Genomic DNA, 14,410 nt, shown 5'->3' with positions numbered 1-14,410 from the left:
TACTTTGACAGAAATATGAAAACTTTCTTGCAAAGAAATTGTGAAGATAGGAAGACTGAACTTCTGAGTGGGTCAAGAAGAGCAAATGGGCAAAGAGTTGATAAATCCTAGTAGACCTCTTTTTAAACTGTCTCATTGTAGTTTTTTTTTAAACAACTGAAAGAAATTAGGGAAATTAGAGGTTGGAAATGCTCTGCTCAAAAATTTACGAATCGTTCTTTTGTAGTGGCAGAGCTGGTTGACAAGAGAGGAGAGCTGTATTCATTTCAGGTCTTGCAGATATTTCAAAGTTGAAAAATGCATCAGGAATATTTTATTAATGGAAACACAGATCAGCCTTTGATGGATGGCATTTGATACCTCAAAACAAACGGCATGATGTTTTTTTTACTAGTAAAAATTGTGGCCATTGCTTATGTCCTTAAGCGTGGCCACTAAATAGTTAAAATCTTCATACTGTTGGACCAACTGTGGACCATGTGACTGTGGTCATTCTTTGCTTTTATTTTGAAAAGCAGCATATTTCTTCTTCATGGTTTTTGTGCCATACTGCACTTCCTGTTCTTACCAACCACTATGAGACAGTGTGAGATACTGAAGGAACCAGAGGAAAGTCTTTAAAATAGCACATTTGAAAAGCACAATGAAGGTTAAATATGCACAGTTGTGTTTTGAAATAAGAAAGGTAATAAGGTAATGAGATAGAACGTCATTTGTTTTACCTTTGTTTCAAAAGGTAAAACTCCACCTTTTTAGGAGGAGGAATATGTAGTGTTAAAGACCCTACATATTCCTTTGGTGAACATTAAAGGGCCAGTATTATGTAAAATGTACTTTTTTAACTTTATATCATGTCATATTATATAATATGTGGATGTGCCATTATTTCTCCAACTGAACAGAAATAAAGCCAAAGTAATTATCTTTGGAAGTAAAGAGGAATGCTCTCACCTGCTTTGTTGTTGACCAACATCTGGATGACTGGCAGTAGGTCCTGGATGCAGCTGGAAAACATTTTTGTGCATTGTCAATACATAGCATCAGGGGAACGGTATGGGGGAAATAGTGATGACAATTCTAGGGGCCCTGACCAACAGGGGACCCTCCACAATTTATTCTTTTTTTTTTTCATAGAAATAAAATAAAATTAAAGCTCCGCGGAGCCTCAAGCGCCCCTCGCAGCTAGGCGCCGCTCAGGCCTATAGCCACCGCGGATGTTCCAGCAACCGCCTCCCGCCAGCCACCGCTGACGCTCGCGTGCCTTTCCACCAGGCCATCCGCTTTGATGGCCTGGTGGAGCGCTGGCGATTTGGTGCATCGCCAGCGCTCCCTGGCGATGCACCAAAAATCTGGAGCAGATTGGGCCTTGTAGAGAGGAGATACAGCTGTTTCATTAACCCAGGGGGTGTAGTGGAGTCAAATTACAAAAACTCTATTGGGCTCCTTAGAGGTTCACAAGTGTCACTCATAAAAAGTCTGGTGTAAATCGGATGATGTGTCTTTGAATAAGAGACGATAGTATGGTGAGGGACTGCCATTTGGCCATGCCCTCACGGGTTTATTATTCACTATTAATTTTAGCATTACTAGAAAAGTTAAAAGATAATTTATCTTTTGCCAGTAAATGACAAAATATAAATTATCTTATAAAACAACATATTTTTTTCATTTTCTTAAGGATGTAGAGATAAATAAATGAGATAAACCATACTTTTATACATTATAAATAATATCTATCTCCATCAATTATAGGAGGAACAAAGGATATAAGGAGATATGAAAAACAACATTATTAACTATAATAAAAGTACCATTTGTTATTTATATGTAAGAAGTTTAATTCAGCAAAAGTCAATAAAGAAATTAATTAGGTTAACAGAAGAATAACAAGTCAGGTTGTTACAACCAGGGTTGTTAAACAGATACAAGCAAAAAAATCACATTTTTGTTTTTAGGCTGCTTTTTATGTTACTTTGGTAGAGTTTTTGTTGGTACAGTCATATATTGGAAAAAATAAGATGAAATTATTTAATTTATCAAAGTGGAAAATTTCCTTTCAAACTATAAATCATACTCATAGAATCACATTATCACCAATTTATCAATAAAGCAAAAACAATTAGCATGCTATAGGTAAATGTTATTTAGTTTTTTTAAGATTAATTATTGTACTGTCAACAAATTAAATCTAATAGATGTTCTTAGTTGACAGTGGAACACAGTAACATCTTCCTTAACTCAGTCGGTCAAACTCACAAAAAACAAGGATGGATGCTCTCTGCTGAAAAAACATGAGAGATTGCATGAAATATTTTAGCCAACAGTTGAGACAGAGATTTTTTTGTTTCACCACTATTTACCTGCTGTTATACCTGCCATACAAAGTATTTTTGAATGACTTTCTCTTAGTCTCCAGTTCATCTCACCAAAGAAACTGAGGAGATGAAAAGTTAAAACTTAAGATGTTTTAATTTGAGATGAGATAAAACTCAACTTAGAATGTTAAGTTTTACAGTGATCACCAGGCTTAGCAAGTTTCTGGGGGGAACCTTGCTTCACCAAGACAAAATCTGGACATCTCCTTCCCAAAGATCGGGACAGTACTGGAACCCCTCCGTTACAATGATATGACAGTTCTGTATCTGAACGTGAGTCTGAAGCTAAAGATTTTTTCAGCAAAAGACCGACTGATATCTGTTGTGCACAAGCTCAAGTAGTTTGTTATTCCTTAGTAATGGAACAAAGAAAGTTTCTGTGATCATCTGCAATCATTTCCAGTATTTTCTGAGAAACAACTACAGAAGGAAGGTAAAACTTAACTCACTATTGTTCTTCATTAACTGAAAGAAATACCTTTACAATGCAGCTCTTTCTAACATTTTATATGAATCAAACAAAAATGTTGCTCTTATAACAATTCTGTTAGAATGATCTTTTATCACTCTTACATTAGTATGTTACTTATTTAAAGGTTCAGTCTTCTCACCCAAGAGGAGTTTTTTAAAACTGTTTGTAAAAGATAATTGAGCTTTTCTTAACTTCGAGCATCTTTTTACAGGTTGTCTCTTAACTTTCTCTAGGAGATCTTCCTGAGATACTCATTAGTTATAAACCTTTCTTTTTGTAATTCAGTTACGTGCAGTGAGGTTCATTGCTGGTGATGCACTGACTTACATGCATGCTATTTGACGTACGGAAATTTCGCGCATGCATACAACGCTGGGGGACAAAAAGACTAATCTTTTACATGTCATCCATATCCGCGTTATCTCAGTGAAACTTCTAAATTTAGGTATTAATTTCATGCTATGATCCACAGCAAAGGGAAAGAGGTATTCTCCACACTGCACGCAGACTCGTTGCCATAGCAACTGACAACAATGCCACTTCATGTTTTAGGATTTAACTTAAAAAAAAAACATTTAATAATTTTGCACACAGAACAGAATATTTAGTATGTTGTTGTAGTATGTTTTAGGCTTAATGTTTTATTAATAAATAATTCCTGTGGTAGATAACCTATCGCTTCTACTTTACTGATGTCATGAAATGGTGGATGTGGTGAGGATGAGGACGCACGCGGACCCAGGAGGTAGGTGAAAAGTGATGATTTTAATAATAAATAATACAAGAACGGAACAACGGGGAACAGCACGGAGAAACAGGCGACATACGACAGCAAACGACAAGGATCCGACGAGAGACAAGGACAACAGGTGGGTTTAAATACACACGGGGTAATCAAGGGGATGAGACACACCTGGGAAACAATCAACGGGGAGGACAGGACAGAGACTCACAGGAAAACAGGACTGAACAATCTCAAAAATAAACACACAGAAACACAGATTGTGACAGTACCCCCTCCTCAAGGTGCGGCTACCAGACGCCCAACGAAAAGTCCAAAAAACAAAAAAACAACCCAACAGGGTGGGCAGAGAGGCAACGGCAGGAGGGCTAGAGTACAGGAAACAAAACTAAATCGACACAGAAACTTAAACACAGGAAAACAGTCAGGGGGCCGTCCACGGCAAAGGAAGCAGAGCTCCCGCGGGAGGCCCGGCGGGCGGCAACGCCGGAGGCGGAGCTTGAGCCGTGCAGGGCGGCGACGCCGGAGGCAGAGCTTGAGCCGAGCAGGGCGGCGACGTGGGCGCAGGAAACACAGATGAGGAGGCAGGTCTGGCGGGCCAGCAGGAAGGCCGGGTGGAGGCTCTGGGGGAGCACTAGTAGTTTCTGGGGGAGCGTCTGCAAACTCGGGGGCGGAGCCACAGGAGACTCAGGGGGCAGAGACTCGGGAGTAGCACTGGGAAACGGAGGCTCGTCCGCAAACTCAGGGGGCGGAGCCACAGGAAACTCTGGAAGTTTCCTGTGGCTCCAGAGTTTCCTGGAGCTGCATGTGAGCAGCGGGCGGCTGCTCACATGCAGCGGACGGAGGGAACAAACGCCGCCTCGGCGCTGGAACCAGAGGCAGCTGTGACTGGAGCTGCCTCGGTGCGGGGACCGGAGGCAGCTGAAACTGGTGCTTCCTCGGTGCGGGGACCGGAGGCAGCTGCTGGCGCCGCCCAGGGGCCGGGACCTCCGGCGGCTCCAGGCGACGGTGACGTCTGTGCCCAGGGGCCGGGTACTCCGGCGGCTCAGGGCGACAATGGTGGCGGGGTCCGACCCCTGGTGGGCAGAGCACTAGCCGCGTACCCCACCAGGGATTAGTCCTGGCGTCCATGATGGTAACGTTCCTCACCGTAGTTTGTGGTCGGATCCTACTGTCATGAAATGGTGGATGTGGTGAGGATGAGGACGCACGCGGACCCAGGAGGTAGGTGAAAAGTGATGATTTTAAAAATAAATAAATAATTATTATTAATTATTTATTTAAATAAACTGAATTATTTAGACATACAAACTGTAGCCTACAAAATGCACATTTCATTAACAAAAAAAAACTAAAGAAAAACATGTTATTGCTCTCTTACCTTTACTTCTCAATGAAATCCCTGCACCGCTAGTTTTGCACAAAAATATCCATCCATCCAAAGCCAAGTCTATCCTTTGCATGTCTTTTGTACTCTGTTTGAGAATCATCAAAGTTTCTCAAAGCAAAATCTTTAGCTGCCGTCTTGTTCTTCCTTTATTTATTATTTCCTGCTTCTATTGAAAATCCACTTTCCAAAAGTCTAAGTTTAGAAATGTAGTCTTTCATGTTGACGTCGAAATAGAGGAGAAAACAAATCGCTTTACTTTACTTATTTACTGTATGGCTAGCTCCATTTCTAGCTCACTTTCTCTTACTCTGCAGTTGTGGAATCACAATATCTGGGGTCATGAGCGCCCACAGCGATGAGGCAAGAGAACTGCCTGCCTCCCCTGGAGTCTTCTCTACCGTTTCTTATCGCTCCTCCGCACAGAAAACACAGTACGTACACATTTTCTTTTAAAAAAAATTCTACATTATATACATAAGCTAAATTATGGAAAATCAGTCCATACGTTAAATGTTTTTTAGACATTTTATTGCTAGCGTACAGACAGGACGAACTTGCACTCAGAATTGCAGATAATGCAGTTAGCGAGAGGTTCTGCAATTCCAGGTGAGGCTCAGTTCGTTCAAGCGTCACTGGCTTTGCTTCTGAGCATTTTAATGGGAAAATACGAAAATCCAGCGATTTTTAAGAAAAAACTAATCAGAATTGGTTAAGCTAAGTAAAAAATAGATACTTTATAGTACAAACCACAGGATGAAAATAGCAATATACATTATTTTATTATTATTATATATTATTTTTCCATTATTACAGGTGAGGCAGAGTCTCACTTGCTTCCCCTTACCGCACATCACTGGTACATACATATGTATGTACATACTACATACATATTTATATACTACATATTTATGTAGTATTTACAAACTACATACATATATATACATGTATAAAAATACAGACTGTGGTATATTTACATTTATATAATTTTTTAAGTATGAACAGAGTCACTTCTTAAATGTTTTAAATACCTAGATTTTCTATAATATATAATTATTTATTTAAAATTAATGTTATTTTTTATTATCAGTTATTCTTAATTTATTTTTCTTGTTATTTTTGTAAATAATATCAGTGCCATAGTCACAAGGGTCAAAGTTGAAAAGGGCGTTATTAAGAGAGGAAGTCTTATCATTCATCACAAAGTCATGTCCAGTTAAATTTCAGAAAGAGTGCGGGTATTTCTCTTAGTCCCGCCTATTTTTGCTCTAGACCTTGTCGACTAAAGTCGAGCTCAGCCCACTTCCCCATGCTGGAGATTTTAGTTTAATAATAACAATAAATAAAGTTATCTTTAAAACTAATTACACAGGTGACATCAAGACCCAACAGTAGAGTCAGACGGTAATAAAATTAATCTGGTTGTGTGTGTTGTCATTGTGTCCTGCAAACTTTGCTTTAATTCTACTTTTTTCTATTTAATCATAAAAAATCATAATCAGACAGAAAGATGAGTAAAATACATATATTCATTTCTTTAACTACTGTATGAGGTTGAAGAGTGAAGAGTAAAAAGAGTCTGATACTGTGTCACAAATATAGACTGCAGGGGTGAAAGAATTTTAAGCACAGAAGAAAGAGGAAGTGAGATTTTGAGGCTATATCTGCACCAGAGGTTTTGAGTTGTTGATCTTTGAGTTTTAAAGAAAAAGGAAGGTTAAAAGTTGACTGGAAGAAAGGTTGAGGCTAACTGAAGGCACTTGACGTCAAGGAAAGTAGGCACCGGACATGCAGAATATGCAGTATAAAAATATATGCAAACGCAGAATCGGGGTTCTTTGTTCCGCAGCGTTCGAGTCGAGCAAACGGAGATGCAGAATCAACGGAGGGCTGCATGATGATACCCCGGGACGACTATGCGCTGCACAAGGATGGAACAAGATCCGTTTACCCACAACCCGGGAATCTGATTCGACTGCGGCCCCCCACGCTCAACCCAAAAGATTCCAACGATGCTAACGTTAAAGTTATCTGCTGCCAAAAGATCATCTCTGCATCTGGGTTCGAGTGAAAACTGCATCCCCAAAGTTTCTGTTTAGATCGGTTGGATCCTTCAGGCAGCTTCGAGCCAAGATCGAGATGGACAAAGAACTCTGCAGCTGAAGAGCCGGAGCCACAGAGCCGAAGACTGTTCTGCATATGGGGACCAACCCGTTAGCCCCGCAACATGTGGCTTCCAATTGCATTTCTCTCATCAGCTGGGTTCGAGACCCCAAAGACAAAGACCAAGGCAAAGATGAAGATAAAGACAAAGGCAAAGAACAAAGGCAAAGAGGAAGAACTAGTGTGTTCCTTCCGTGAGACCAGCTCTTCTACATCTCGAGAGACCAGAAAGATCGTGAGACTAAGAGAAAGGAGCTACAGAGCTGCAAGACAAGAAGGAGAGGACTGCTACGCGCATGAGAAAGTCACCCTGAGGCCCGAGACCTGCCGCTCTAAGTCAGTACTCTTCCTGTACTGGGAGCCTCCTGCTGCTGCAACACCTTTTTCATCATCAGGCCAGTTCTGGGGTTCAAAATGCCAAACTCCGTCTGTCTCTCTCAAAGTTTTCCTTTTTTAGTTCACAGTGTCAGCATTAGGGAAATATAGGCTAGATTATTGATTTTACTTATTTGATTATTTCTGTTACTGTTTTAAGCTGTACCTACCCTTGCAAAATTGCCTTAAAGTTCTTTGATGGTTGTAAAATAGCTATGAAGTTTGATTCTGGGAGGAGAAAGTGGAAAATGTTTTATAGGTTGCTTTTAGCCAAAACTAAAACAACACCCTTGGGACTCGCCCGAGTCACTAAAACCTACCTGGTTCAGTAACAAGTGCAAGTTGTAATAAAGAGAAAGAGCGACCGTTAACAGGTGTGCTCTGTGAAACTAGCTGATTCCGGGCTGCTCTATCTGGCTAGTTCACAGGGTGAAAAAGGGTGGGACATCTGGATGGAGGTCGTTAGAAACCAGGCTAGTCTTTCTCGCGCCCAGCTTAAACAGAATGTCCTCTATATTCTCATCTGTAGTAATACTCAGGAGTTAGAGGCTTCTCGGACCCGTTAGACGGAGAGCTGGGAGCAACATCTCCCTCCTCTCAGAAGGGGAAGTAGGGAGAGAGAGAGAGAAGGGGGGGGGTGTTGCGTAACAACAAACACCTATATATTGTCAGTTCAATCTGGAAAGACTCAGACAGAGAAAAGGGAACAATTAAAAGATTTAATGACAGGAGTGAATAACAGTTCTTTGGCGCTCGGGCCCCGGCAGCTGATATGATCTGAGATTTGATGTGAACTCGATGAACATCCCGATAACTGATTAGGGATGCTCTCCCCCCAAAAAAGGGCTGAGGCCGGGGCCGAGGCCCGAGGAAAGGTGAGACCTAAAACTCGTGTGATGACTTAAGAATGCAGGGAGAGAAGTACAATACGGTTGTAGACTAAAAGAGTGCAGAAGACCAGAAGGAGAGAAGCTGGTAGGAGTAATCAAATTGATAGAGGGGTTTTCATGATATCATGATGCACAACTGAAGAATGAAGGCCTGCTCAGAGAAGGGGCCGAAATAATACGAGGCATGAGAGTGAAAGATAGTTGAAGGTGCAGAGCCAGGCTGGGGATAGGATCAGCTAGATGACAACATCAACTGGAGAATGATGGAAGGATAGGTGCCCACTGTAAGGGAGCCAACACTGAAAAGTATGAGGGAAAAAGAAAAACAACTGAGACATGGGCCAACATTGAGAGAAAGGCTGGGACATGGGCGAGCTGAAGGGGCAGAGAACGCTGGGACATGGGCCAGCAGCAGGGGCAGGAGACGCTGGGGCATGGGCCAGCAGCAGGGGCAGGAGACGCTGGGACATGGACCAGCAGCAGGGGCAGGAGACGCTGGGACATGGACCAGCAGCAGGGGCAGGAGACGCTGGGACATGGGCCAGCAGCAGGGGCAGGAGACGCTGGGACATGGGCCAGCAGCAGGGACAGAGGAAAAGGAGTTAGCAGTGGAGAGAAAAGGAAAAGTCAAGAGGGGAAGTAAACAATAATGAAAGAGATAATAATGATAAAAACTCACTAGACTTAGGATGAGGTAAAAGGTGAGACCTGTAGGAGGCAGCATGGAGGCACAAGTAGGAAAATGGGACAAATCACTAGATAAGAATGCTTGCTTTAAGTAAGAAAAGACCAACCACCACCAGCGAAATGCGAAGTGCTCACCTAGGCACTGAGGGAGCGTTGGGCTGACAGAACAGTAGAGATCTCTGGACGGATATAAGAGGAGAAAGCTGACGACGACCACCGGTCGAGCTGCTGGAGAGATGACGTTGGAATGCCTTGTGCTGCAGCGGATGTAGCTGCACCTATCCTAAATGAGTAGCCCGAGAATTGGCAGGGAGGGAGGCCACATGCGGCTAAAAGAAGCCTCAGGTGTTTGAGGAACCAGGAGGAGGACATGACGAATCCTTCCGGGGTTAGGAAGAGAGGTTCGGGGGCGAACTTTAGTTTATGTCTTAAGAGAGCGAACTTGAACATGGCCAGATAAGGGCAGAACGGACCGTTATTACGGGCCACAATGATGATACAGGCGCCTTTAGATTTAAATGCTTAAGAGATAAACTGAAGAAGTTGGCGTGGAAACTAAGATCGGAAACCGCCAGATCCCGAGAAGTATTGAAGATGTTGTTAGGAGACGTGAACTCCCCCAAACGGAGGAGACCGTAAAAAGCTAGAAGAAAGGTGCTCAAAGGAGGCTCTTAAGATAGGGGGAATAGGAACTGCAACTGAGGGTACTGAGTAGATTGATGAGGATAGGAAAGGTAATTGGTTTCCTGGAATCAGGGGTAGTGGGGCGAGTATTATGAATACCCTTCAAAGAAGCTTGATAACCTGATTCGAAAACAAACTACGAGTAGGGGAAGGCTGGTGGAACAGAGAGAAAAAGTTAATTCCGGCAACTAAACTGAGAATATACAATGATGACAGATTAAGTTCATCAAAACAATGGGTGATGAATGCTGCGACGGTGCTAACTAGAACGGGGAAAAGAGGGGTCCCGTGAAAAGAACAGAATTTGGCAAACTTGTGCCAGGCAAAAGTGTAAGATTTGAAGGTGGATGGGGCGAGGCCGCCTGAGAGGTAGCGTTTAGCTGACTGAAGCAGAGGTAGAAGAGATGAGGAGATTAATTCAGTGCGAGGTCCTCGAAGGGGGGAATAGGCGTAGGGAAGAGGTCAGCTGTAGGACAGAGCCGATGGAATATCTGAAATTGGAAACGAGACAGAGCATCGGCAAGGGTATTAGAACGACCAGGAACATGACGCGCAGAAAGCATGAAGTTGTTAATCACGGACTGCCAAGTAATACGTCGCAAAAACTGCATAATTGATTTGGAGGAGGATTGGCCTTTGTTAATGGCTTTGACAACTGCGGCATTATCACAGAGGGCTACAATGTGCCTGCGTTTCCACCGCTTCCCCCAAAGGCAGCAAGCTACGGCAACGGGGATGATTTCAGAGAACGCGGAAGACTCGGACTGAGGAAACGAAGAGGGCCAGCTGCCCTGGAAAAAAAATCCCGACAACCGCGGACGGGGCAGCATTGGTAAAAAACTGAATGGAATCTGATGTGTGAATAACGTCGTCGTAGAAAAAAGAGATGCCATTCCACGAGTTGAGCAAAGAGGACCAGAACGCAAGATCGGAGCTGCAGCCATCATCTAAAACGACCTGATCCTGTAAACCGGGAACTGAATTAGCTAGGTCGAGCAGCCTAGAAATGAAGGAGCGCCCTTGGGGAATTTGGGAGATGTCGCGGATGCGATCCAGTTTGTCAGCTGGCAACGAAGCTACCATTTTGACGGAGTCTAAGGTAATGCTGAGAAATTGCAGCTCAGTAGACGGACCAACGGTCTTTTCCTCGGAGAGAGAGACGCCGATGCGGCTAAAAAGACTCTTCAGATTAGATAAAGAGTGAGAAGAAGGAGAGGGTGGATCAACGAGCAAAAAATCATCGAGAAGATTAAGCACGGAGGGAAGTTTGATGACTTTCAACAGAATCCAGCAGAGCGCTTTGGATAACGCATTGAAGATGCTGGGGCTACTCCTACACCCGAAGGTCAGACGCACAAAGAAATAGAAGTTAGTGTTCCATTTTGCGCCCAGAAGATGCCACTGAGAAGGATGCACAGGCATGACTTTGAAAGCGTCTGTGATGTCAGCTTTGGCCAGCCACGCGCCAGTACCGGCTGATTTAATCAGTGCTATGGCGTGGTCTACTGTCGCGTAACAGAGAGAAAAAGGCAGCTTTGGAATGAGACTATTAATACTGATGTGGGAGCCAGTATGGGGAGCGGAAAGATCTAAAATTAAGCGTTTCTTCCCTGAATATTTTCGGATCACGACTCCCAAGGGGTTGACGTGAAAGAGAGGGAAGGGGAGGGAAACACAAGGACCGATGACATAGCCCTTTGAGACTTCTTTTTGTAATAACTGAGCCACAGCGTTCGGATCGTGCAATGCTGATTGCAAGTTTGGGATGACCAGAGAAGAACCGGGGAGCTGGGGTAAACCTATAAGGAAACCTTGAGAGAGGCCGGTGATCAGAAAATTAACAAATGTACGATCGGGGTGGTGGATTAACAAGAAGGCTAATTCGGGGACGTTTATGGGGGTAGAGAGAAAGCGAGAAACTAATTCCTGAAACGTTGACTGCTGCTTCTGGGGAAGGTGCAGCGGGGGCAGACGGATTTGGGGTGGGCGTCTTTGCAGAAGCTACATATATGAAGAAAAGCACAGTTAGGAAAAGAGCAGACGCTTTCATTAAAGTTGTTACAGATAGGCATGTTGTTAAATGCTTCAACCTGTCTGCCTCGACGGTCGAGCGGGACAGCTGTCAGGAGCGGTTGCGGAGGGAAGGTAACGGAAGGTCCGGTCTTGAAAGGGAGAGAGGGGCAAAAGGCACTCTGATGACCCGGTACACCGCACAGGTGACAGGAAGCGGCTTGAGTGAGCATTACGAGAATTTCCATGTCAAAAATGGACCAATTGAGAATCTGACCTGAGCGGGAAAGAACGGCAGCGGCTTTAGTGGCAAAAGCTTTATGATATTGGTAAAAAAGGGACCGGCCGTATTGTAAATGAAGATCAGAGATCAAAGCCAGGTAAGAGTCCAATTCGATTCTGCGGTCGGGATAAACAGAACAAATGACGTCCCTGAATATGCTAAAGGCTGCCACGAACTGACCGAAGGACAGATCCTTTACCAGACGGGGATCGGAAGATTTGATGATGGCGGAAAACTGCTCCGATGAAGCTATGCTGTGATCAACGGCAGGGGATGGCAGAAGGATAGAGGCTAAATTGACGTATTGACCTTGAAGAATCTTAGAGCGGAGACGAGGGGAAATGTTTGAATACTGCAGCGTATATGAGGAGCCTGTTACAGGGAGAAAGGTCGGGAGAAACAATCAACAAGGCGCGTAGAAGGAAAAAGAGAGGGTAAACGGGGGGACAGGCTTACCAGAAGAGGGTAGAGGACGGGCGTTGGCGAAAGTGAACGTTGGCGGAAGGAGACCGGCTGCGGGCGTGGGGGGCATTGAAGCTGATGCGACGCCACTGGAAACATTCTGTTGCAGCAGGGAAGATAATGACGAAATGGAAAGTTGAAGAGAGTCCATAGAGACGGCGAGCAAAGACGAAGGGAGAAGGGAAGGTCCGAAGCTTGAGGGAGCTGGCTGAAGAGGTGCAGGACACGGCACCGACGCAGAAGACGGACCGGGAAAACAATCGTCCATTTGGGGGGAGAGAGGGCGAGCCTTGCGTCGTTTGGCGGGGGGAGCAGAGGATTTATGAGTTCTTTTCCTGCAAACCGGAGGTGGGGGCTGAGGAGCAGGAGCCGGTGGAGAAAGAAGAGAAGGAGAGTCGACATCGGGAGGCAGAGGGGCGGCTAAGGACGCCACTTGCGGAGAACTGAGATCCGGAGAAAAAGAGATCCCTTTGGACCTGAGGATTGAGGCTGGGGACGGATGCTCCGGGCGCAAGGCCAGGCGAGCGCTGCACCGGATGAGTGAGGTGGGGGAAGGACCGGGATCCCGACGAAAAACGAACGGGGAACTGGGAGGATTATCAGACTCAAAGTCAGACATTAGGTTGCGTACCAACTTGAACGTAGCTGGTATTAAGGAAGAAAATTCTAAAATAGGCTAACTTTGGAAAAAGTTTGTCTCTCTCTTCCTCTGGATCCCAGGTCCTCTCGGCGAGCCACGTGTAAGCCACAAGGAAAACAACAATGCGTGTTGACGTCACAGAATTACAGAGTTTAATAAACTTACACCAGAAACTGCAGAACAATGGAGACATACATTCATTTACCTGACAGACTTGGAAAAGAAGAAAAGAAAGCAAAGACGTGCAAAGACATCTTTGGAGAGTTGCAAGAGCAAATCTGATTTGTTACTTCTGTGTAGAAAGTTTTATCTTCTTTCCTTTAATTTATTCAAACAAGGCGTATCTTTGCTCATCCAACCAGGAGCTATCTCTGACCCTCTCTCAAGCCAGAAACCCCTGCCGTGTTTACGGCTTTTCACAGATGAGTGTGAAAAGCTACAACTTCCACTGTATTGTTTTCCCACAGACAAAAGGCAGTTCAAACGATCCTAGCAAACCATCTGCTGTAACTACAAGTAAAATAAAGGTCAAAAAGTCAGAATACATTACTAATTTCAAAACCACAATTTAGGCCATTTGAATCAAGACATGTTAAGTTTTAAAACTAGCTTATTTTAAATTTATTTTCTCAACACTGGGAAGCGTCTGACGGTTTGGGTGTGGATCCTTTTATGCAGAGCCTGATTGCTGATTGAACATGCAGGGTGAGGTCCAGGCTGAGGATGGGGATGAGCATGACGTTGATGGGTGAACGGAGGGGGCGGAGTCTTCCAGCTTGAACTTCCGCTATTAGCTCCATATTAGCTTGCAGACATTTCCTTTTCCTGTACGGTGCAGCATATACAGTCCAGTAGGTATTTCACGGTATAATTTTAGTAATAAGCTAAAGTTTTTATTGTGTTTCGTCTTTGTAATTTTTTTTTGATATATTTTATGCTTTATAGAAAATGGCAAATTATTTTCCGGCCAAGTTTAAGTTGACGGATCCCGACCTTAAGGCCGTGGAGAACGCGGCCCAACTTGCTTCAGTAAGTATACTAGTTGCTAATTAATTTTAAAATATATTTTGTTGGGAAGGTTTTCTATTAGGTTTTTTAGCTTTAAGTAGTTCAAATCACGGCAATTATTCTTTAGTATAAAAACATATTAGTGCATTTTTAGTTCGGAGAATTCTGTAAATTTTACGTGGAGTGGGGACATGTGAACTACAAAAGTAAACTTCGTCATTATATCACGCTA

At 43.7% G+C, this 14,410-nt stretch overlaps 1 protein-coding gene across 1 annotated transcript; it reads right to left on the bottom strand.

The window, feature by feature from the left end:
* Nucleotides 1-11,694: 11,694 nt before the first annotated feature.
* On the bottom strand, nt 11,695-13,149 carry LOC148155181 (uncharacterized). The gene is made up of 2 exons (XM_088013706.1): nt 12,525-13,149; nt 11,695-12,440 (listed from the first exon to the last, which is right to left on the bottom strand). Exons 1-2 carry the CDS (start codon nt 13,147-13,149, stop codon nt 11,695-11,697), a joined length of 1,371 nt encoding a protein of 456 aa, XP_087869832.1.
* Nucleotides 13,150-14,410: the final 1,261 nt, after the last annotated feature.

Source organism: Poecilia mexicana, unplaced genomic scaffold (genome assembly GCF_051168715.1).
Source record: "Poecilia mexicana isolate PSO_F unplaced genomic scaffold, ASM5116871v1 scaffold_16, whole genome shotgun sequence".
Classification (NCBI taxonomy): domain Eukaryota; kingdom Metazoa; phylum Chordata; class Actinopteri; order Cyprinodontiformes; family Poeciliidae; genus Poecilia; species Poecilia mexicana.
This window is presented reverse-complemented; position numbering and strand designations above follow the sequence as displayed.